At 39.5% G+C, this 21,742-nt stretch overlaps 1 protein-coding gene across 1 annotated transcript in view; it reads left to right on the forward strand.

The window, feature by feature from the left end:
• Positions 1–21,742, forward strand: part of LOC135220603 (gamma-tubulin complex component 3 homolog) — a 269,457-nt gene that overhangs the window by 205,111 nt on the left and 42,604 nt on the right. The window contains exons 11-12 of the mRNA XM_064257896.1: positions 7,797–7,989; positions 8,348–8,552. Of these exons, the coding sequence (XP_064113966.1) occupies positions 7,797–7,989; positions 8,348–8,552 (398 nt within the window). The remainder of the gene's footprint in view (positions 1–7,796; positions 7,990–8,347; positions 8,553–21,742) is intronic.

Genomic DNA, 21,742 nt, shown 5'->3' on the forward strand with positions numbered 1-21,742 from the left:
ACAATATTTCAATTTATGGTAAATTTATGAAATAAACTTTTTCCTTACGTCCGCGCAGTAACTCTTCCGAAAAAATAAATTTTTTCGTGCAATTGTCGTAATGTTTGCACCATTTTAAATTAGCCGTTACATAAAGTTTTATAAATGAAAATGTGCGCAATTTCATATAGAATACAACTAAAAATGATTGAAGGTTGTAGCTTTTCTCATTTTCGAAATATTTGCATATAAATCACGATAAATAGAAAAAAAAACCACATTCAGTCAAGATTGACTTTACCGAAATAGTCAAAAAACCCAATTGTAAGCTAAAACTCTTACAGTCTAGTAATATTCAGTCATTTATCTTCATTTTGAAACAAATTCAAAGTCTCTAGCACAATATTTAGATTTATGGTGAATTTTAAAAAAAACTTTCCTTCCCTCCGCGCGCGGATTCTCCGCCGCAAATCTCTGAATTGCGTACGTCTCATTCTCGTAATATTTGCTCCGTTTCATATTGGAGTTTTATGTATGAAAATGTGCGCAATTTTGTGTAGAATACAACAAAAAATAATTGAAGGCTGTAGCTTTTCTCATTTTCGAAATTGCATATAAAAAAAATATTAAAAAAAAATTCGACATTTGGTCAACTTTAACTCGTCCAAAATGGTAGAAAACTGCAATTACAGTATAGTAATATTCAATCATTTATCTTCATTTTGAAACAAATTGGAAGTCTCTAGGACAATATTTAGATTTATGGTGAATTTTTGAAAAAAAAAAAATTTTGTACGTCCGCGTGTTACGAATTCATGTATCATTTTGTGATAATATTTTCTCTGTGGTGCTTTGATTATTTTACAATATGTTATATACCAAAATGATCGCAATTTAGTGTACAATACAACGAAAAAAAAATTTACTCGTTAGCTTTAACCGTTTTGCTCACAGTGCGATTTGAATACAATTACGTATACATGAAATTTTGTTTTCTTGCTATCATATATCGCATTACAGTGGGCCCCCCGTATTCGCGTTCTCTGGATTCGCGGACTCACTGTTTTGCGGATTTTTTTCTGGACCATATCTAACCATTATTTACGGTGAATTCGCCTATTCGTGGCATTTTCCGATGATAAATAATCACTAATTAGTGTATCTTGATATTATTTTCATGCCTAAATACATTTTTATGATACAAAAACGATTTACTGATTTAAATTCTCTCTCTCCCTTACCGGGATGTATGCTTTTTGTGTGATAAATGATTTACTAATTTTCTAATATTAACCCTCTTACGCCGATTGGACGTATTAAACGTCGAGTCAAAATGTCTCCCGTATGCCGATTGGACGTATCATACGTCGGCTCAAAAATGTTTTTTTAAAAATTCGCGGAAAAATACTTATAGGCCTACCATCCGAAAACTTTTGTATCACGCGCCTTGGGGGATGCTGGGAGTTCACGGATCAAGGCGTTGTTTTGTTTACAATCGCTACGCAGGCGCGCAAGCGCGAATTTCTTTCTTATCGCACTAAAAAGTATCAGTGACACATCTCGGAAATTATTTCGTCACTTTGACATAATTATTGCACCATTTTAAATTATCCTTTACATGAAGTATTATATATGAAAATGTGCGCAATTTTGTGCACAATACAACTAAAAAATACTCATGATTGTAGCTTTTATCAGTTTTGAAATATTTTCATATAAATAACGATAAGTGCAAAAATTTCAACCTTCGGTCAACTTTGACTCTACAGAAATGGTCGAGAAACGCAATTGTAAGCTAAAACTCTTACATTATAGTAATATTCAATCATTTGCCTTCATTTTGCAACAAATTGGACGTCTCTAGCACAATATTTCGATTTATGGTGAATTTATGAAAAAACTTTTTCCTTACGTTCGTGCGATAACTCTTCCGATAAATTTTTTCGTGCGATTGTCCTAATGTTTGCACCCTTTTAAATTTGCCGTTACATAAAGTTTTATATATGGAAATGTGCGCAATTTCCTGCACAATACAACAAAAAACAACCCATGGTTGTAGCTTTTATCAGTTTTGAAATATTTTCATATAAATAACGTTAAGTGCAAAAATTTCAACTTTCGGTCAACTTTGACTCTACCGAAATGGTCGAAAAACGCAATTGTAAGCTAAAACTCTTATATTATAGTAATATTCAATCATTTACCTTCATTTTGCAACGACTTGGAAGTCTCTAGCACAATATTTCGATTTATGGTGAATTTATGAAAAAAAAAACATTACGTTCGCGCGGTAACTTCCGAAAAAATCAGAATTTTTTTGTGCGATTGTCGAAATGTTTGCACCATTTAAAATTAGCTGTTACATAAAGTTTTATATATGAAAATGTGCGTAATTTCATGTAGAATACAACTAAAAATGATTGAAGGTTGTAGCTTTTCTCTTTTTTCGAAATATTTGCATATAAATCACGATAAATAGAAAAAAAACCACGTTCGGTCAAATTTGACTCTACCGAAATAGTTGAAAAACGCAATTGTAAGCTAAAAACTCTTACGGCCTAGTAATATTCTGTCATTTTTCTTCATTTTGAAACAAATTTGAAGTCTCTAAAACAATATTGTGATTTATGGTGAATTTTTGAAAAATATATTTACCTTCACTCCGCGCGCCGATTCGCGGCCGCAAGTCTCCGAAATACGTACATGGCATTATCCTAATATTTGCTCCTTTTCATATTAGCCTTTTTATAGAGTTTCATATATCAAAATGTGCGCAAATTCATGAAAAATACAATAAAAAATAATTGAAGGTTGTAGCTTTTTCCATCTTCGAAATATGTCCATATAAAAAATATATATATTAAAATTTTGACATTCGGTCAAATTTAACTCGTCCGAAATGGTCGAAATCTGCAATTCTAATCTAAAACTCTTACAGTATCGTAATATTCAATCATTATCTTAATTTTGAAACAAATTGGAAGTCTCTAGAACATTATTTAGAATTACGGTGAATTTTTGAAAATAACATTTTTTTACGTTCGCTCGTTACGAATTCGTACATCATTTTGTGATAATATTTTTCCGGTGTTGCTTTTATTGTTTTACAATGTATTATATATCAAAATGATTGCAATTTAGTGTACAATACAACGCAAAAAAAAGTAACTGGTTAGCTTTGACCGTTTTATGCACAGCGTGATTTGAATACAATTATGTATGAATTTTTTTTTTTCGCTACCATATATCGCATTATTTACATATGATAATGAATTATTTTTTATTTTTCATTTATTTCTGATGGTTGCATTCTAAACTTCAGGCAATGACAAAAAAAGGAGCCAAAAATGAACTCTTAATCTTCAAAAGTACGCGCGCTGTAATTTTTTGAAAAAATTATTTTTTCCACTTCCGCGCTCACTCCAAACCAGGCCCGGCATACGGGAGACGTTTTGATTTTTAGGGCTCCGGCGTAAGAGGGTTAATATTAATGTAAAGAGCAATTACTTCAAGAAAGCAAATACTACATTGAATTAGTAAGATTTTAGTTTATAAATTTCAAAAATTATGTAAGAATGAAGGAAATCCCAGTCTTCACGCATCTTTCTTTCGAACTCTCTCTCTCTCTCTCTCTCTCTCTCTCTCTCTCTCTCTCTCTCTCTCTCTCTCTCTCTCTCTACTGAGATGAGAGATTTTTATGGTACAGGTATGTATAATATGTTTATTAATATTTTCATATGATAATAATAATAATAATTGTAATTACAAAAATCATATGTGAAAGTATTTTACAAATGCTACGATAATCTCTCTCTCTCTCTCTTCTCTCTCTTCTCTCTCTGCTCTCTCTCTCTCTCTCTTACAAGATGTATATTTTTTGGATGATGATTTACTAATTTTCAAAATCAATATTAATGTAAACAGCAATAATATAAATTCATTAAAGAAAATACTAAAGTGAATTAGCAAGATTTTAGTTTATAAATATAAAATTATGTAAGAATGAAAGAAAATGCATTTTACCCCGCATCTTTGATTTCCTGGGAGCCAAGCAGAGTTGGCTGGGGTCCAACAACTGTTGCCCTCTCGATGGTCACGTATTCTCTCTCTCTCTCTCTCTCTCTCTCTCTCTCTCTCTCTTTTACTGAGATGAGAATTTCTATGGTACATGTTTGTTTATTAATATTTTTCATAATGATAATAAATGGTAATAATTAATTTAAAAAAATTCATATTTTTATGTTATTTTATAGAAGTACAATAATCTATCCATTTCAAGTCCTTTTAATAAGGGATAACCCTCCTCTCCTCTCTTCTTCTCTCGCTCTCTCTCTTTTCTTCTCTCTAATTGTTTCTCTCCTTACTGCGATGAGAAATTTCTATGGGTACATGTGTATGTTTATTAATAATTTTGCATAATGCTAATAATAGTAATATAATTAATTTCAAAATTCATATGTTATAGTATTTTAATAGAAGTCAATAATCTATCCATTTCAGTCTTTTAAATAAGGATAACCCTTCCTCTCTCTCTCCTCTCTCTCTCTCTCTCTCTCTCTCTCTCTCTCTTCTCTACGAGATGAGAATTTCTATGGTACATGTGTATGTTTATTAATATTTTTGCATAATGATAATAATAGTAATATAAGTAATTTCAAAATTCATATGTTATAGTATTTTATAGAAGTACAATAATCTATCCATTTCAGTCTTTTAAATAAGGATAACCCTCCTCTCTCTCTCTCTCTCTCTCTCTCTCTCTCTCTCTCTCTCTCTCTCTTTTTTGCCACACGAGATAGTGTGTCTTAGTGATAACTCTCGCCCTCTGTTTGGGCTGGAAATGTATGTATAAGTGTATCTTTAAGGACATTACTACATTTTAATATACAGCACTAGTTTACAAATAATATTTAGTTTCGTGAGATTAAACAGTAACAATACCATTCTCTCTCTCTCTCTCTCTCTTCTTACTTACGTATGTTTATTTGTTTTGTAGTATAAATAAATGATTTACCTTATAACTAATTTTCAAATATTAATAAGATTAATTAAAAAAAGCTATTCCCAGTCTTTTTTATCCACTTGGAGGAACGTGGGCGGAGGAGTATATGACAGTTTGATATATGTATTGGCGGAGGGGAAGGAGTCGGAGTTTAGGAGTTATTCTCTCTCTCTCTCCTCTACTCTTCTCTCTCTCTATCTCTCGCTCTCTCTCTCTCTCTTCATCTCTCTCTCTCTCTCTCTCTCATTATTATTATTCTCCCTGTCTCAGAAATAATTCATAATTTCACTCTTGATGGTCAGATATATGATGTTGCCATTCACTGGTCACTCTCTCTCTCTCTCTCTCTCTCTCTGTTATTGGCTGTAGGTATATATTTTTAATGGTAAAATGTTTAAGATGACTTTGAAATGATATTAATAATATAACCTCAAAGATTAATACAGTAATAGGTTAGTAATTTTAAGTATATTTGATGTAGGATGTTATTAAAGGTATACATTTGGTATCTGAACTTTCAAGATAGGCAGTTACAAGCATTTTTAGTGGTGTTTCTAACTATTCGCGGGTTTTAACTATTCACGGGGGTGTCTGGTACACATCCCCCTTGAATACGGGGGGACACTGTATTTATATATGATAATGATATTTTTTCATTTCTGATGGTTGCATACTAAACTTCAGGCAATGAAAAAAAAGGAGCCAAAAATGAACTCTTAATCTTGAAAACTAAGCACACTGTGATTTTTTGAAAAAAAAAATTTTTTTCCGCTTTGGCGCTCACTACGAGACCCCCTAGGCATACAGGAGACGATTTTTATTATACCCCTTCGGCATAAGAGGGTTAATAGAGATTTATATATTTACCTTTTATCGGCGTGAAAACAAGTAAAATGTGTTCTTTCATGGCCAGTATTTTTTTATTAAAATACTTTTTTCTCTACTATTACCTGTGGTAGAGTTGCATCCGTATTTCTGATGCACGAGTCATCAGCAGCGTGAACATTTGTTTTCTCAGCTTCAGCTAGAAATGCAGCTTAAATTTAGCAGTATTATTTCTCCTTGCCAATATTTTCTCAATACCAAATGTATAGGAGGAGAATTGGGTCACCTTTGGGAAATCTGGACCTTGAATGCTTGATCATTGGCAATGCTTGATCACTGACCGAACAATGACTCCAACGGCCTAGTAGACGAATGTACGTTGTCATTGGTACATGAATCTTCCAATTCTGGGACACAAGATCTCCTAACTTTGATTGGTCGTATGGATGACTTCGACGAAGCTGATTCTAACGAGGAGGAAGAAGATGAAGGCGATGACTACTGTCAATGTAGTAGTTGATATCATCTCATAAGATGTTGATGTAGGCATGGAAAGGGTAGGATTTGACATCACCAAAGCTGCCATGTTAGAAGGTGAGGTCACTGATGGACCTGGCTGTGACGTCACAAGATTGGACGAAACAAGTGAAGAGTCTGTTGGTACTACAGTAGGTAATACCAAGGGAGCCCCAAAATGATGCGAAATTGGTATCATATGTGTCCTGGTAGATTTCTTAGTGCTTGAGCCCACACAGTGGAGACACATGGGAGAAGGGACTCCCATGGTATGAGGTACTACTGGAGGGTAGCGGGAAGCCATGTAGTGGGACAGTAGGAAATGAGAAAAAGAAGATCCCTCCCTCCCCTTCCCAAAGGGAAAGAAGAGGCATAATTAGGCATGAAAGTACTCGAAACCCCTCCCAATGCATCCACTGATAAATCATTGGATGAACAGGAAGGGGTATGAGAAACTTTGAGTACAGGAGTTGAAGCAACTGGAATAGGCTTCTCTAAGTAAGGGACAGCATCTTGAGGAGACAGAAGAAAAGAAGCTGAAGATGAATCACCATCAATCCAAGATGGAGTCGGGCCCCTCTTGTACTGACCCATCCCATATAACCTATTCCACTCTTATACCGACCAATCATGACATACTGAACAGGGATTGGTTGCATTGCATACATTCTCTCTGCATCTACTAAACTTTGGATGAGGATCCATATTCACTGATGTTAGGAAACAAGAACAAGAAAATCCATCAACACTTGGGCATTTCCTTTGCTTTGTACAAGATCCAGAAGATAAACTTGCGGGAGGGTTAAGAGGATCCATTATAACCAAGCACTTGTCCACAAACACCAGAAATCCACATACTGAAACACAGAAAGGATGAAAATAGGGGCAAACCAAACTGGCTGTAGTGAAGAGAGAGAGAGAGAGAACAACACCACCTCACTCAATGGCGTTAAATGAGTAATTGGTGAAGTCATGGGTTGCTGCTTGGGATGTGGGTGGTCCCAAATAACTCTTTGACTAAGGACAGATGCCACTAAGTCCCTTGCATATACAATAATCTTGATTTTTTACCGGTTGCAGGTGGCGCTAGAAGATTTATCCTAATTTTATGACCGAAGGTTTGTTAGTTATTAAATTACAAATTAATTTAATAGATTTGTTATTATATATTGTAATATATTTATTGTCATAGTTTGGTAGCATAGCCACTCTTCATCACCAAAGGAGTTAATCATGCCCCCCCAGACTAACCTATTACAAAGAATTCTCTTATAGGTGGTCTCAACCAGAATAGTGCTTGTAGCCACAATGATGTTATTTGATCTTAAGAAGTTTTATTTACTGTTTTACTTCTGCTTGTCGAGGATGTGTTTTTACAAAGTATTAAACTTTAACTTGAGTCATTTATTATGTATTAGTGTGTATATTCTATGAACTGTTTTCATTACATTATTATTTTGTTTTTCATTGACAGTGGAGTCTTTGTTTACACAAGATGACAGTGGCCAGTTAGATGATTTGATAAGTCTTACTTTCCGAGAAACTTCTCGTCATGTCCTTGAGGAAATTCTCACACAGCACAAATTTATGACTCACTTAAGAGCACTGCGACGTTACTTACTTTTGGGTCAGGGTGATTTTGTCCGTTATCTCATGGAAATATTGAGGTGAGTGTAATTAAAGAATATATGAATTGTTCTTTTTCCTTGCACCAGATATATTTGGTATATTTATCTGAATATGTAATTCATCAGTACATACATACAAACCATTTTAGCACCCCAACAGTAACCATAATACATGTAAGTACTTTTAGAATGGCTGAGAGATATTCATGAGAAATTTAAAGGTTTTTCTGAATTTAGGTAGGAACATCAACAAATTTTCTGTCGTATTTTTATGATAGCATATTTTTGTAGCCCTAAAAAATTTTTATTACTATTTACATTCCCATAATGTTCACATGAAAGTTTGAACTCAAGACCTCAAGTTACCAGATTCTGAGAACTGTTGCTTATTTTCCAGTCCTGAGTTAAATAAACCTGCATCAAACTTGTATCCACACAATCTGTCATCACTGTTAGAGACTGCAGTTGCTGCCAGTAATGCCCAGTATGAAGAACCAGACATACTTAAGCGCTTGGATGTAAGATTACTTGAAGTTTCTGCTGGGGACATTGGCTGGGACGTGTTCAGTTTACACTACCATGTTGATGGTCCCATTGGAACTGTAAGTAAAATAAATTGTATAAGAATGTTCTGATATTCCCTTTTCGTTAATTTTACAGCATGGGGAAACTGTATATTCGTGAGTGAAGTTCCAATTGATACAAAAATCTTGAGGCATGACCCAGGTTGAAAAGCATGATATGACATTTGTGCTTGTCCAGTTCTTTTTGGTATGAAGCAGAATTAATTGCTTCATGTGTAATACTTCCCAAGGTCCAGTCCTCAACCATAATTTGGTTATGAAGCACCTCATCACAATAATTGTATTTTCAGCATGTGAGAAGTTTTGTTTCTTTTACAAGTTTACTGACAATATATATACTAGAGCTAGTCTTGCTATCTTATAGAATTTTCAATGTTAGAAAAAACTGAATAGCATGCTTGCACTAATCTTATAACTTACTTTATATTTAATATCCAAAATTTATGTAATGATCAAGGAAATCATTAGGTTTATTTAACTATTTACATATACACTTTAATAATACAATAAGTTTATTGTGGAATACAACTCGATTTGCAAAGAACTTCTTATGCAAAAGCCTGTGTAAATTGAAATTATTGTATGAATAAGCAAAGCTATGAAGACATTACATTTAAATCCATACAGTATGAAAGTAAAAAAACTTGTTTAGCAAACCCTGGATTAGAATCCTACTATATGTGATGACCCCTTACCCTCCTGTATTTGACATTGAAACCGTTTGGTCAACCAGGGTTACCAAAATTTTCATTTGTACTTGAATCAGACTAGATAATTTTTTTTTTTTTTTTTTTTTTTAAGGGGGGCCACCTGGTGTCTTGGCAATTTCACTTGTTGACAGTTGAATTACACCAGTAGGGCGATTGACAACTCAATGGAGCTCATGGCCAGGTACATTTTGGGCAAGAGGAATGTGGTGGCCGACAAGCTAAGTTGTTGGAGTCAAGTTCTAGTTACAGAATGGTCTCAGCATCAGGATATAGAGGACAGATTTCACCTTTGGGGAAGACCTGCGTTAGACCTCTTTGTGACACGCTTCACCAGGAGGCTAGAAGTCTACCATTCAGTGGTCCCTGATCTGTTTGCTATGGAGGACACCTTTAAACATCCTTGAGACAATCTAGAAGTGTACACTTTCCCTCTGTTCTGAATGATCCGCCATGTTCTGAACAGAGTGATGGGTTCCAAGAATCTCAGGATGACCATGTTAGCTCTTTTGTAGCCCCAAGTTGAGTGGTTCCCAGACCTTCTGTCTCATCTGTCAGCAGTTCTAAGAGAAATTCCCACTTGGTACAACTTCCTCTGCCAACCTCATGTAGAAAGCAACCACCAGTTGGTAGGGTCCCTATCTCTTCATGGCTGGAGATTGTCCAGGATCTCATGCAAGCGAAAGGCTTTTTCACAGAACAGCGACTCAGATGTTTGGCTACCTCAGGAGGTCTTTGTCAGCTGTGTACCTGGGCAAGTGGGCTGTCTGTCTTTGTCAGCTGTGTACCTGGGCAAGTGGGCTGTCTACTGTGATTGGTGTCATCGACAGGGTTCTTGATTTTACCGGACTTATCGACCCCTCTAGGAGAGTAGCTTTCACTGCAGCCAAAACTATGTTCTCTTCTGCCAAAATGGAACATCTTCTTTGTAACCTTTTTTAATTATTCAAAGTAATTAGCTTCATGGGTTGGAAAAAAGATTCAGGAGGCATCTTTAACCCTCTTAAGTCGAATGGACGTATTTTACGTCGACATTTTTTGTCTCCCGTGTGCCGACTGTACGTCGACTTACAAAAGTTTTTTTAAAATTCGCGGAAAAATACTTATAGGCCTACCAGCCTAAAACTTTTGAATCACGTGCCTTGGGGGATGCTGGGAGTTCACGGATCAAGGTGTTGTTTTGTTTACAATCGTTATGCAGGCGCGCAAGCGCGAATTTCCTTCTTGCCGCACTAAAAAGTATCTGTGACACATCTCGGAAATTATTTCGTCACTTTGACATAATTTTTGTACCATTGTAAATTAGCCGTTATATGAAGTATTATATATGAAAATGTGCTTTTTATGTAGAATACAACAATAAAATACTCATGATTGTAGCTTTTATCAGTTTTGAGATATTTTCATATAAATAACGATAATTGCCAAAATTTCAACCTTTGGTCAACTTTGACTCTACTGAAATGGTCGAAAAACGCAATTGTAAGCTAAAACGCTTATATTCTAGTAATATTCAAGCATTTACCTTCATTTTGCAACAAATTAGAAGTCTCTAGCACAATATTTCGATTTATGGTGAATTTATGAAAAAAATAAAATTTTCTTTACGTCCGCGCGGTAACTCATCCGAAAAAATCATACGTGCAATTGTGGTAATGTTTGCACCATTTTAAATTAGCCGTTACATAAAGTTTTATATATGAAAATGTGCGCAATTTCATGTAGAATACAACAAAAAATAATTGAAGGTTGTAGCTTTTCTTATTTTTGAAATATTTGCATATAAATCACGATAAATAGAAAAAAAACCACGTTCGGTCAACTTTGACTCTACCGAAATGGTCGAAAAACGCAATTGTAAGCTAAAACTCTTACAGTCTAGTAATAATCAGTCATTTATCTTCATCTTGAAACAAATTCGAAGTCTCTAGCAAAATATTTAGATTTATGGTGAATTTAAAAAAAAATCTTTCCTTCCCTCCGCGCGCGGATTCTCCGCCACAAATCTCCGAAATGCGTACGTCCCATTCTCGGAATATTTGCTCCGTTTCATATTAGGCATTTCATAGAGTTTTATATATGGAAAATGTGCGCAATTTCATGTAGAATAATACGAAAAATATTTGAAGGTTGTAGCTTTTCTTATTTCCGAAATAATTGCATATAAAAAATATATATATAAAAAAATTCGACATTTGGTCAACTTTAACTCGTCAGATATGGTAGAAAAAATGCAATTGTAAGCTAATACTCTTACAGTATAGTAATATTCAATCATTTGACTTCATTTTGAAAGAAATTGGAAGTCTCTAGGACAATATTTAGATTTATGGTGAATTTTTGAAAAAAAATATTTGTTTACGTCCGCGTGTTACGAATTCATGCATTATTTTGTGATAATATTTTCTGTGTGTTGCTTTTATCGTTTTACAATGTGTTATATACCAAAATGATTGAAATTTAGTATACATTACAAAAAAAAAAGTAACTTGTTACCTTTAACCGTTTTGCGCACAGCGCGATTTGAATACAATTATATATGAAATTTTGTTTGTGTGCTATCATATATTGCATTATTTATATATGATAATGATAATTTTTTTCATTTCTGATGGTTGCATACTAAACTTCAGGCAATGACAAAAAAAGGAGCCAAAAATAAACTTAATCTTGAAAACTAAGCGAGCTGTGATTTTTTGAAAAAAATATTTTTTCCGCTTCCGCGCTCACTCTGAAACACCTTCGGCACACGGGAGACAATTTTTTTTTTTACCGCTTCGGCGTAAGAGGGTTAACGTCCTCAGACACTTCCTCTGATCTTCTAGGAGTCCTCTCTTGCCTTGATAGAGGTATTAGAGATAGTTCATGAGAACTTGCTTCTACTTTCGCTATGTGCGTGCTCAGGAAGCGAGAGTTATGGTACTCCTTTACCACGAAAGGGGTCACTCAGACTCAGAAGTTGGCCTGTCTTTTTTTCTCCTCTTGCACAGAATTTTCTGTTCCCACAAGATGTTGTAAGCGGAATTATTTCCGACTTACAAAAGAAATCAACTCAAGATTTGTTTGCACAGTCATCGAAACGTCCAAGAGGCACAACACAGTTTAGCAAGTCCCCTTCTCCACTGCAACATTTACCCTTTTGTGGGGCAAAGTCTAGACTCTTCCAAGAGAGGTAAGAGAGGTAAGGTGCATTTCACACCAAAGACAATTAAGAAGTCATCCTTCAACCCCACCCCTAAGAAGTGAGGTAGTTCAGACCCATGCAGACCTGGAAGAGGCAATAGAACAAGTAGAAGACCCTCAGTCAGAAGGCTTTTACAACTGCCTTTTTGTGATCCCAAAGGCATCAGGTGGTCTGAATGTCTTCATCAGAAAGACAAAATTCAAAATGGAGACAAATCGTCTCCATCAATATGCAAGATGCATATTTCCATGTTCCCATTCACTCTTAAGTCGTGGAAATATCTCCAATTTGTCTTAAGGGGCCAAGTTTTCCAGTTTTGGGCCCACTGTTTTGGCCTCTCCACAGTGCCACAGATATTTACTTGTTCTCTCGCCCCTCTAGCGGGCTGGCTTTATATGATAGGAGTCAACATAGCCTTGTATCTCGATGATTGGCTACTTTGCTCAAAGTCGGAGTCATGCATGGGAGACCTTCAGAAGACTGTAATACTGGTTCAGGAGTAAGGTCTCCTGATCACTCATCAAAAGTCCCAACTAGTTCCATCCCAATGGATAGTTTATTTGGGGATGACTCTGGACTTAGTTCTTTTTCAGGCTTTTCCATCCCCCAAAAGGGTAGAGCCTTGCCTTCAGACTATGGACAAGTTCCTCTCTCTCCTGGATTGCTGAGCCAAGGATTTGATCTCCTCGGCACACTGTCCTCCATAGAGCAATTTGTCTCCTTAGGCAGGTTGCACTTAAGAATCTTCCAGTTTCTTCAGATGACTTTGTATTCCAGATTCCGCAAGGAATCAAAGAGCATCTCCTATGGTGGAGATCAGAAGAAAGACTTCTAACAGGCGAGTCTCTCTCCTCTGAAGCCAAACCTCAATTTCTATGGAGACGCATCTGACTTAGGTTGGGGAGTGCTGATAGGGAACAGAGAAGTCTCCAAATTGTGGACAGAGCAACAGAAGTCCTGGCACATCAATCTAAAGGAATTGAAAGCCATAATCCTGAGACTTCAAGTGTTTGCAAGGGAAGTCCGAAGAAGGACAATAGCCGTTTACTTGGACAACATGACGGCCTTTGCGTACATATCCAAACGAGGGAACCCACTCCTTCTCTCTTTGCGAGTCAGCAAGAGATCTTTTGTGGGCCAAGGAGAACATGTTGAAGTTGGTAACGATCTGTTCAAGGGAGATTGAATGTCTTAGCAGACCAACTCAGCCGTTCCAATCGAATCATTCCTACGGAAAGAACTTTACATCCTGTGGTCTGCCTGGACAACCCCTATTGAAGTTGTGGGGAAGACCGATGATGGACATATTCGCTACTGCAAAGAATCATTGACTCCCTCTCTATTACTCTCCAGTTCCAGTGCTCATGGACTGGTCCGACAAGGAACTTTACTCATTTTCTCCCTTGGGAATGATCAAGGAAGTGCTTAAGAAGTTCCAGACCGACAGAAATGTGTCGATGATCCTCATTGTGTCATTCTGGCCTCTCAGAGAATGGTTCCCAAACATCATCAGTCAGTTAGCAGATTTTCCCAAGTTACTCTCACAAAGACGAAAACTGCTCAGACAACCACATAATGAGGTACAGTCCAACCTCTTAAATCCGGAAACTTTGGGACCAGGTCACTGCCAGACCACAGGAAATCCTGGAATATAGATACATCCCTAGAAAATGAAGCCTTTAGGTAATTCCACATAGAAATATCCCAGTTTCTGACTTAGACTACTACTAGCTACGTTCTGACACTGCTTTTTATCATTTTATTACTCATATTTTAACTTCACCATTTTATAACTATATACTGTATAACTTTCTTTTAAAATAGTGTACTTTAACACATTTAGCCTACATTCCCGAGTTAGCCTACCCAAACGTAAGTCAAACTACAGTACTAAACTTTTCAGAATCTGCACTTTATTATCGGTGACTTTCTTAACCGAAATTTTGTAGCTTCATAATTATTGCTATTAGTTTCTAAGTTGATTTTTATTGTAGAGGATAAAGAGACGAAAAAATAATGAATGAAATTGGGCGGTAACTGCATTTGAATGTCGCTGCTGCTGTCAAAGCACACCAGCGCCATCTATTGAAGAAAATGAAGAATAAACTATTTGCTAATGAAATAAAGATTTTCTAGCATGGATAAAGATTTATGCCTGCACTTCTTGCCTTTAGCATCATATAATCTCATGGGTGGCATATCGAATAGGTAAATACACAGTTACATAAAAGAAATTATCAAAACTGTCTCTAAACCACATAGAGAGTAAAGAATTTGTGCTTGACAAATGTCTCATTGTTGAGCCTTCTCAAGTGGAATATTTAAAAACTATATATTTATTCTTCCAGGGTTGATATCAAAAACATATTTGACTTTGTATTTATATTACTAACAACTATTTTCATACAAACAAAGGATATATGGCATAATTTTTGCTGCCTTGAAGTTGTAAACAATATGTGGTGCATCCCTGGTAGCATCGGAACGAACTAATAGTGGCTGATTTAAAATCAGGCTGAACCACAGGAGTTTCCGGACCATTGAATGCTGGTTTTAAGAGGTTCAACTGCACCATCAAGGTTTGTCTACTTTGGCTCTGACAGGGTTCAGACTGTTGTCCGACTCCGCAGAGCAAATGGCTTTTCAAAGTTGGCTACAGAAGCGATCTGTAAGTCTAGGCGTCAGTCATCAGCTAACATCCACCTGGATAAATGGGCCATTTTCAGATCATGGTGCAAAAGAAATAAAGTCTCTTCTTCTCAAACAGCTATAATGGAGGTTGCCAATTTTCTTTAATATCTGAAGAAGTCAAGAGGAATGCCTGCACCTCTATGAAAGGATACAGTGTTAGGTTCTGTATTCCGACATAGAGGTGTAGACCTGTTGTCTAACCAAGACTTAACAGACTCGGTCAAGTCTTTCGACACAACCAAACACAAGGAAAAGCAGCAAGTCTCCTGGAATCTGAATGTAGTCCTGAAATGGCTGTTTGGTCCTCCTTTTGAACCTATGTCTTCTTGTTCAGTGGGGAATCTTGATAGCTAGCTCTGGCCTCAGCCAGTAGGGTAAGCAAACTGCAAGCACTAGATAAAAGGGTTAGATTCCTCAGTGGTGATGCCCTGGTGTCCTACACTTTGGGATTTTTTGCCAAAAACAAAAATCCTTGTAGACCTTGGCCTAGGTCTTTCACTATTAAGAACATGTCTGAATTATAGTAGGTCCAGATGAAAAGGAGAGGTCTCCTTGCCCATGAGGGCGCTAAGTTTTATCTTCTTAGGACCAAAGATATTAGTGGGACCTCCAATAACCTTTGGTGTTCGGTGAGGAACCCCTCTAGACCTCTTTCTAAGAATGCTCTCTCCTTTTTCTTGAGAGATCTCATTCGTTAGGCCCATTCACAATTGCAAAAAGTTTTTTTACCTGTGCTTAAAGGGAAGGCACATGAGATTAGAGCAGTGGCTACATCTCTGTCCCTCAGGTATAACCTATCATTATCTTCCATTATCTGATCCATGTATTGGAAATGTAAGTCAGTTTTTGCAAACCATTATTTATGTGATATTGAAACTTATGAATGACTGCAGTACCTTGGGTCCATTTGTGATGGCTGGCTTGGTTCAGGGTAGGGAAACATATGAATTCTTTATTCCTAACTATACTCTTCGCCTGGAATCTGGTGTTGGTTCCTGGGGAGGCGGGGGTTACTTTGGTACGTTTGTAGGGTGGTTTTCAATATTTGGTGTAGGTAGTTTTTTATATCTGGCTTTGCATTGTTATTAATGGTACTGAGCACAGGGCAGGGGCAATGTCTGTGTTTTACTATCACCTGGTGAATTCCTCACTGTAAGGCTCCCACTATATAGTAGGTGATCCTTGGTCTGACACCACACCTCTACTAGTTGAGATGAGCTGTGCCAGAGGCAGTATTAACTGTTATAGCTCTCTTGACAAGTAAAGAAACAACAAGCATTATGTTAATGTTAGCATATTTTGTCTATTCACATACTATTATCAATTACAAATTGCAATAGATTTTCATCTATGAATCCCTCCTCCTAGCAATGTGGGAATCTGCTACATAATTACTTGGTAGGTTACTTAAATAAAAATGATCTTTTTTAAATTAAATAAGGTTTTATTTATACTTACCAAGTAATTTCAGAATGGGAGTCACCCCCCGCCTCCCTCATGGATGATAAGGCGTAAATAAATTGAGCTAGTTTGCTACGCTGTTTTCCTATTCCCCCCGTAGTGGGCAGAGCTACCAACATACACCAATGCAAAAGAATTGTCACTGCGATTTTAAAATTTTAGGTATCAGTACTTGGAAATTCTTAACTACATAGTTACTTGGTAAGTATAAACAAAACCTTATTGTATTAAAAAATGTCTTATTATACATAAGTGAAGATAATTGATAACTTAAGATGTCAAGAGATGCGCAAGTAATTTTGAGACTTTTTAACAGTGTTAATTAAATTTCATTTATTGAAGAAATATCCCTTCTATGACTGGCTGTTCTGAGGAGTTCTGTAATCATGACACAACCATTTTTTACCTTGTTCACACATCTGAAAAAACAGTTTGTTCATGAAACTTACCTGACAGATATATATATAGCTGTATTTTCTGAAGTCCGGCAGAATTTCAAAACTCGCGGCACACGCAGTGGGCGGCCAGGTGGTAGTACCCATTCCCGCCGCTGGGAGGCGGATATCAGGAACCATTCCCATTTTCTATTCATATTTTTTCTGTTGCTGGTGCTGTAAACAACTGTTTGCAGTACCTCCGCCTAGGATTTTGATATACTTTCGTCACTTAAGTATCTGGATTGTCTTTTGGTTTTGATTCTGGATTGGTGGCTTGGCACGCGCAATAGTGGACTGTTTTTTTTATTTTGGATTGGCTTTTCTGTAAACGTGATGTCTGGATCAAGTTCAGTGAGTTTCAGAGTGTGTGTGAAGAGTGATTGTAAGGTGAGGCTACCTAAATCATCGGTAGATCCCCACACAGTATGTATGGGGCGTAGGGGGCATGTATGTTTATTGGACGATCAGTGCAACGAATGTTAAGGTTTGAACGATGGTGGATGGAAGGTGTATGATTCTTATCAGCGTAAATTGGAACGCGATAGGATCAGGAGGTCTTCCTCCAGGAGCGGTTCCACTAAAGGTAAGGGAAGTAATATTCCACCTGCATTAACACCAGTAGAGTTTGTTTCACCTAACCCTGTGATGTTGCCTTCGGGCCCTGATTCTGTGTCTGGAGAAGGTAATGCCCTTTCTCTTATTTTAGAGTCGTTACGCACTCTAGAATCTAAAGTGTTAGCCTTAGAAACCGGCTCTGTGAAAGCGAGTGATCGTGCCCCTAGTGTTGTGGAGGGGGCGTCAGATCGGCCCCATAATGCCTCTAGGCCTAGACCGCTGTCGGACTCCCAGGAATCAGGGAGTGGACATGTCGAAAGCCGCAAGAGGGTTACGGGGGCTCCCCACCGATCTGGTGTCCCTTCGGCAGGACCTGTCGCAAGTTCCCAGGCTGCCAAGGAGTGTGCTCAGGCTCGCATCCTTAAGGACTGTTTTTCGTCCTCCGAGGCGCCCTCCCCGCGCAAGGGGTGGAGCGCTCGGAGAGACTCGCGTCCATTGAAAAGGACCTTTCCGAGTGAGGACGCTTCACGTCCTCTCTCTCCGTTGTCGTTGCGGTCTTCACCTGGGTCGTATGACGCTTTTCCGCCGCAGAAGAGAGGAAGGACATCATCAGAGGATGACGCTGAGAAGCGATACTTTCGCTCTTCGGAGAGGCAGGTTGCTGTACCTGTGAGAAGGAAGGAGGCGTCCCCTCGCCCCTCGTCTTCTCGTAGGTTCAGCCCTTCGCCTGCTTTAGTTTCTTCACCCACGAAGAACATTCTTATGTCCCTTCAGGACCAGTTGTCAGCTTTGATGGCTCAGAAGACACGCCCAGCAGGAGTCAAGCCTAAACGTAGGAAGGACGTCAGGCTGCCTGTCAAGAGGACGAAGCAGTCCCCTTCTCTTTCTCCTCGTTCGTCTCTTTCTCCGCCTGCGTCTCCTTCGGTGCTCCTCCGTTCTCGTTCCTCTAGTAGGAAGGCACGTGGAGACGCTTTCTTTCCCTCTCGACGTTCTGAGCAGGCCGCTCGTCAGGACGCTTGGGAGGACGCTCATCGGGACGCTTTTCAGGACGCTCGGCAGGACGCCTTGGAGGACGCCCGGCAGGACAAGGACGCTCGGAGGGACGCTTTTGTGGACGCTCGGAGGGACGCTTTTCCTAACGAGGAAGCTTTCGAGAGCGCTCAGAAGGACGCTTTGAAAGCTAAAACTGTACGCTCTAGCGGGAAGCGTAAGGACGCTTCTTTAGAGCGAGTTAAAGCGACCCAAGTCGCCTCTCAAGATGCTTAGCGCTGTCAAGACGCTCTTCTTCCTTCATGCACTAAGGATATACAGAAGGTCGGTCGCATTGAAGAAGCTTCTGCATCCAAGCCTCGGAGATCTCTGTTGAAGGTCAGACCCGTTGGGCGCACGCCCTCTCCGGAGGGGCAGTCTCCGATTCCTCTTAGGGAGGAAGGAGAGTTAAGTAGTTCGGCGGACTCGGTTGAGGAGGAGCAGCCGTCTGTTTCGTCCGTTTCGGATTATAAAGTGTTAGTGAGGCTGTTGCGCTCGTCTTTTGGAGACAAGTTTCAGCCTGCAGCTCCCAGGTCTCCACCCTCTCGGTTTTTTCTTCATCTAAGTCTTGTAAGACCCCGGAGTTCGTGGAAATGAAGACTTCTCTGTCCACCAAGAGGGCTTTTAAGAAATTACAAGACTGGATGGAACGAAGGAAGGATCAGGGCAAGTCGACTTTCGCCCTTCCTCCCTCAAGACTCAGTGGAAAAGGGGGCATTTGGTACGAGACCAAAGGAGAAGTAGGTGTGAGAATCCCTTCGTCATCCCAAGGGGATTTTGCTAGTCTGGTCGACGCCCAGAGGAGGTCCCTTTTGTCGACAGCAAAGATTTCTTGGACGCCTACAGAGATCGACCATCACATGAAAGGACTATTAAGGACTCTCGAAGTCTTCAACTTCTTGGACTGGTGCTTGGGAGTCCTAGATATTCAATCTAGGAGTCTGGACTCGCAAAGTCTGGGGGAGCTGTCCAGTGTGTTAACCTGCATGGACAAGGCCGTCAGGGATGGTTCGGAAGAGTTAGTGTCTCACTTTGGTACGGCTTTTCTTAAAAAGAGAGCGCTGTTCTGCAACTTTGCTGCGAGATCAGTTACGACGGCTCAGAAAGCGGAGCTTCTCTTTGCGCCTCTTTCGAACCATCTCTTCCCCCAGACTATGGTGAAGGACCTGGCAGGTAGCTTACAGGAGAAGGCTACTCAGGACCTCTTAGCCCAGTCCTCGAGACGTCCCGCAGTTCCTACTACGTCTTCTTTTGGGCGAGCTCCAAAGAAGATTAAACCCTTTCGTGGGGCACCTCCCTCGAGAGCAGCTCCTCGAGAGCAGCTCCTCGAGGGAGAGGGCTTTCAAGAGGAAGAGCTTCTTTCAAGCCGAAAGCAAGCAAGTGAATGTCATGTCCTTCAGACACCAGTCGGAGCCAGACTGAAGTTTTTTGCGGGAGCATGGAGAGAGAGAGAGATACGGACCCTTGGTCCCTCAAGATCGTGGAACAGGGGTACAAGATCCCCTTTTTGGGTCCTCCTCCTCCTCTATCCACAACTCCCAGAGATCTTTCTCCTTCATATCAAGGGGAGAAACGGCAAATTCTTTTCGATCTGTTAGATCAAATGATCGAGAAAAGAGCGGTGGAGCAGGTCGTAGACCTGGGTCACTAGGATTTTACAACAGACTTTTCCTGGTACCAAAGCAGTCGTCGGTTTGGCGTCCAGTCCTAGACGTAAGCAGGCTGAATCTTTTCATAGAAAAGATAAAGTTCAAAATGGAGACGCCTCAGTCTGTTCTAGGAGCCTTGAGACCGGGTGACTGGATGGTGTCCTTAGACCTGCAGGACGCATACTTTCACGTTCCAATCCACGCTCTTTCAAGAAAGTATCTGAGGTTCGTTTTGAAAGACAAAGTCTGGAAATTCAGAGCCCTTTGTTTCGGTTTAAGCACGGCTCCGATGGTATTTACCATGATATGAAGAATGTAGCGAGGTGGTTGCATTCTTCAGGGATAAGAGTATCTCTCTATCTCGACGATTGGCTCGTCAGAGCGTCGTCAGAGGAGAGGTGTCTGAAGGACCTTCAGTTCACGTTAGCCTTGGCGAAGTCCCTGGGACTTCTGGTCAACCTCGAAAAGTCGCATCTGACCCCAACACAGTCCATCGTGTATCTGGGGATTCAGATGGATTCAGTGGCTTTTCGGGCGTTTCCGTCCCAGGAACAACAGCTGCAAGGCTTAGAGAAAGTTTCAGCCTTCCTGGGGAAAGAAACTTGCTCGGCGAGGGAGTGGATGAGTCTGCTGGGGACCATTTCCTCGCTGGAAAAGTTTGTTTCCCTGGGGAGACTACACCTCAGGCCTCTCCAGTTTTTCCTTGCAGAGGAATGGAGAGTCAAAGAGGATCTGGATGCGACCTTAAAGATCACCGAATCGGTGAAAAGCCATCTAAGATGGTGGCTCGATCCTCGGAAGTTTCGAGAGGGTTTATCTCTAAAGCTTCTGAGCCCCGACCTAGTGTTGTTTTCCGACGCGTCCGTTTCGGATTGGGGAGCAACACTAGGAGGTGAAGAAGTGTCAGGCTCCTGGAGGGGGGAACAGGTGTCCTGGCACATCAATGTGAAAGAACTTGCAGCGGTGTTCCTGGTGCTACAGTTCTTCGAAGAAAAGGTTGCAGACAAAGTTGTCCAAGTCAACTCCGACAACACCACAGCCCTTGCGTACCTAAAGAATCAGGGAGGAACACACTCCCGACCTCTGTTTTACCTGGCGAGGGAGATTCTGCTGTGGGCAGGTGCAAGGCGAGTGAAAATCCTGACGAGATTCATCGCAGGAGTCCAGAACGTCAGAGCGAACCTTCTCAGCCGACAGGACCAACTCCTGCCGACAGAATGGACTCTGCATCAAGACGTTTGTCGGGAGCTATGGAAGTTGTGGGGACGTCCTCTGGTCGACCTATTTGCGACGTCGAGGACAAAGAGGTTGCCTCTTTATTGCTCCCCTGTGTTGGATCCAGGAGCAATCGTTATAGATGCACTGCTCTGGAATTGGACGAACTTAGACCTGTATGCCTTCCCGCCGTTCAAGATCATGGGGGAAGTCATGAGGAAGTTCGCGGCGTCAGAGGGGACGAGGTTGACCCCGATGTGGCCCGCAAGGGAATGGTTCA

This window comes from Macrobrachium nipponense, chromosome 2 (genome assembly GCF_015104395.2).
Source record: "Macrobrachium nipponense isolate FS-2020 chromosome 2, ASM1510439v2, whole genome shotgun sequence".
Classification (NCBI taxonomy): Eukaryota; Metazoa; Arthropoda; class Malacostraca; order Decapoda; family Palaemonidae; genus Macrobrachium; species Macrobrachium nipponense.